This window comes from Manihot esculenta, chromosome 5 (genome assembly GCF_001659605.2).
Source record: "Manihot esculenta cultivar AM560-2 chromosome 5, M.esculenta_v8, whole genome shotgun sequence".
NCBI classification, from domain to species: domain Eukaryota; kingdom Viridiplantae; phylum Streptophyta; class Magnoliopsida; order Malpighiales; family Euphorbiaceae; genus Manihot; species Manihot esculenta.
The window spans coordinates 31,556,816-31,560,295 of record NC_035165.2 but is presented as its reverse complement, the minus strand read 5'-3'; the positions used below and the strand labels follow the sequence as shown (position 1 = coordinate 31,560,295).

Genomic DNA, 3,480 nt, shown 5'->3' with positions numbered 1-3,480 from the left:
ATCCTATGACTCGGCCAGATAAGGTCCCAACCTCGGTCCATAGTAGAACGGAGTTCAGAGCAGAAAGCCAGCCCTGCTTATCCCCTTAAGAAGTACATGATCAGATTTACTATCATGAGGAAGTCACAAATAAAACCACAAAGGCCTGTGGGAAATTCAGCCCGCCATTGAAAATCGAGCTCACGGATAAGGCTAGTCCAGCTCGGAAAAGGCCTGTAGGGAGAATGCCCCAGGAGGAGAAGAAAATCATAAATAAAGGAATAACAAGTAAAATAACTCAAAGCATCCATACACTTGGAAAACTAAAATATCATTAAAGGGAAAAACAATTACAGTCTATTTCTACTCTGTGGAAGGAAAGATTGTCCTCAAAGGACTCACATGCTTAGGGGCATCACCCTCTATTACATTAGTATCTATATTATCCCTCACTCTATTTACACTATCTGCGATTACGTTGTCTACATTGCTACCTAGGGGAGGTCCGACCTCCTCTCGCTCAGACTCCCCGGCATTTACAAAAGGAACGATCTCCAGCCCTGGAGGTCCAACACCTCCCCCTCCTAGTCCTATACCTTCCTTCTGAGGCTCGACGACGCCTCCCTCAGGGTTGAGGACTTCCACATCCTCTGTATCCAGCTCGGATCCTGCCTCAGAAGGCCCAAATTTAGTAAGAGAAGTCCCTTTGGGCAAAGGCATATCGTCCTCCCCGTAGGCCACAATCTCACCATCGGAATCCTCTTCCTTGGCTCGGAGTACGGTCAAGGGGACAGATGGATTATGCCTGGCCTCTCTTAAACCTCGGTTGAAGCCGGAGACGAACATGCGGAGACCCTTATACCATATGGCCTCTTTCATCTCATCCGAAGCTTTATAATCCGTAAGTCGCCTCTCGCAAGCCTCGGCTATCTCGGTTCTTAGCTCAGAAGAATCCTTGTAATTTTGGAGGTAAGCTTCACAGGCCTACTGGGTCTCTTTCTTGCAATTCAGGGGACTCCTTATACTCCTTCAAGTGCTTTTCAATCTCCAGCCGGACCTTATCCTCGGCTAATTTGGCCTCTTCAGACAGCGCTGAGCACCTCGTCTCTAGGTCCTTGACTTGTCGGCACAGTTGCTGATTCTGAAGTTTAAACTCTTCTGCCGCTGAAGTTAAACCCTTGATGCTATCAGCATGCCCACTCAGCTCTTGCCTCAAAACTACGACGCGGGCTAAGGCCTCGTCCTTCAGAGCCAATGTGGAGTCCAATTTTACCTTCAGCTGCTCTAGCTGACGCTGAATCTCCTCCTTCTGGCTTATAGCCTCATCCCTCTCGCGAAGGCCCTCTGCTGCAGAAGACAGCTGCTTCAAAACCCCCTCGCAACGAGCCTCAACCGCAGCTGCCCTCTCATTAGATTCCTCAAGAAGTCTTCGGGTGTTAAACAACTCTACCTCCATGGACTTGGCATACTCCTCTGCATCAGCTACCTTCCCGCCGGCCCTCTTTAAGGCCTCATAGGCAGCATACAGTTCCGTCTGGAGAGACGCAGTATGCTCTCGAGCTGCAGCGAGGTTGCCCCGGGCATCAATGGTTGCAGATAGGTTTTCATCTCGACGAGCCTCCTCAATCCTACGGTAGACAGACTCTCGTAGAGAGAGGTCACGAGCATTTGCCTCCATGGAAAGGCCCAGTGCCTAATACGAAAAGAAAATGCCCATAAGGATAAAGAATTAAAAGAATCAAAGCGAGAGCAAAAGAGACAATTTACCATCAGGAGCATCTCCCTGATCTTCTCTCCGAGCTCCTCTTGTGGTAAGGAACGAAAGGTTGCTTGCTCCCATGTAAAAGCCCGCCAAATGACCAGTCAAGGCCAGCAGACGAGAGTCTGAAGCATCTGTGGTTCCTCCGAACATTCGCTCTCGCAAAATCTCTGCCACGACACCTGCCGGAGACTGATGCGTGATGTCTTCTGCATTTAATATATCATTATCCGAGGCAGATAGCAGAAGCACCACGGAAGCCTTCGTTTTCTCCAAAGGAGGCAAGGGAGGGGCAGGACTCCCGGAGGTTCGGGCTTTCTTCAAAGAGGGAGTCGGGCCGAGTTCTTCGGCAGGAGAAGGACGCTTGCTCCCGATCCCTTTGGCCACGCCTTGAGGAACAACCATCGACCCCTGTAGAGGGGCCACCTCTGTAGGCCCAGTTACAGCCTCCTTTGTTGAGATGACCTCGGAAGGAATTTTTTGGGCATCCTGTCCTTTCGAATTCGCCTCATTTTTGTCATCAGGACCCACCTCATCAATGGGGACAATTTCCAAAAACTCCACGGAAACATCGGCAGAAGAATGAAGATCATCCATCCTCACGAGTCCGGGACCTTCAGCCAATTTGGCAGCAATCTCTGAATCCCCCACAGCTTGTGTATTGTCAGTTCGCCGAGGCCTGGAGGCTTAAAAAGGGAAAGGAGCCGAGCTCCCTTGGCCGCTTCGGGAGGGCTTGGGAGGTCTAGTACCCTTGGAGGTCAACCTGGGAGGTCGGCTCATTGTGGTAGAAGCAATGACCCGAGCCACCTCCTCGGTAGCCTCGGAAACGCGTCCTCCTGCACGCAGAATGTCCAGCGCGGCGTTCATGCTTTCTCGGGACAGACAAAAATTCTTAGGGGGCTTGATTTGGTCCATCTTCACCTGGGAAGCTGTAAAAATCCAAAAATCAACACAAAATCAGGTAACCAGTCACACAAATCAAAAGCAGAGCAGCGCTACTGAGAAGAGTCAAGTACCCGCGTCTTTGATATCACGGAGATTAGAAATAAACATACACTTCTCGACATCATACTTCATTTCGACAGAAGTCAGTCGAATGTACCCGACCTGCTCGGTGAGGCTTAGCTGGAGTAGGTCATTGCAGTCCAGTGGAACATCCTCCCATGAGAGCTCTAGGTCCCAGACAAGTCCGGACTCCCTCTTAAGCTCCACTACTGCAAAGCCCTCCATCCAGCCCTTTATTGAGTCTTTATGACCCGAGAAAATTGAAAGCTTCCCACGAGGGGAAAAATAATAAAAACCTTGGATCCCCCTGACCAATCGAAAGAAGGACATAAACAAAGACACCGTGGGTGTAAATCCCCAACTCAGACACACAGATTCAAAAGAGGACATGAACAGAATGGAATTGGGGACCAACATCCGAGGGGTTATACGAAAGTGTCGGAAAACCTGGGTAAAAAAGGCGAAAAAGGAAAGGTTAAACCATACTCCCTCTGTTTAGCAAAGAATACCAAGCTAAGACCCTCCTGAGGATCAATTAAGCCAGAGGGAGGAGGATCAGGAAGAACGATCCTTTCATACGGGAGGGGAGCTCGAATGCGAAAAAGGGGGGTATCTAAATACTCCCGAGAGAAAAAGTTTTTTTAGGGAAGATGAGGTAACGTTAGACTTGATCCTGAGAACATCGGGAATTCTGGGGCCATCCATGGGGAGTGAAGAAGAAAAGCGTACCTTAACAA

General features: G+C 49.5%; 1 protein-coding gene across 1 annotated transcript; it reads right to left on the bottom strand.

The window, feature by feature from the left end:
- Window positions 1-955: 955 nt before the first annotated feature.
- Window positions 956-1,657, bottom strand: LOC122723716 (protein MLP1 homolog). Its single transcript, XM_043956825.1, has one exon. It carries the CDS (start codon window positions 1,655-1,657, stop codon window positions 956-958), a length of 702 nt encoding a protein of 233 aa, XP_043812760.1.
- Window positions 1,658-3,480: the final 1,823 nt, after the last annotated feature.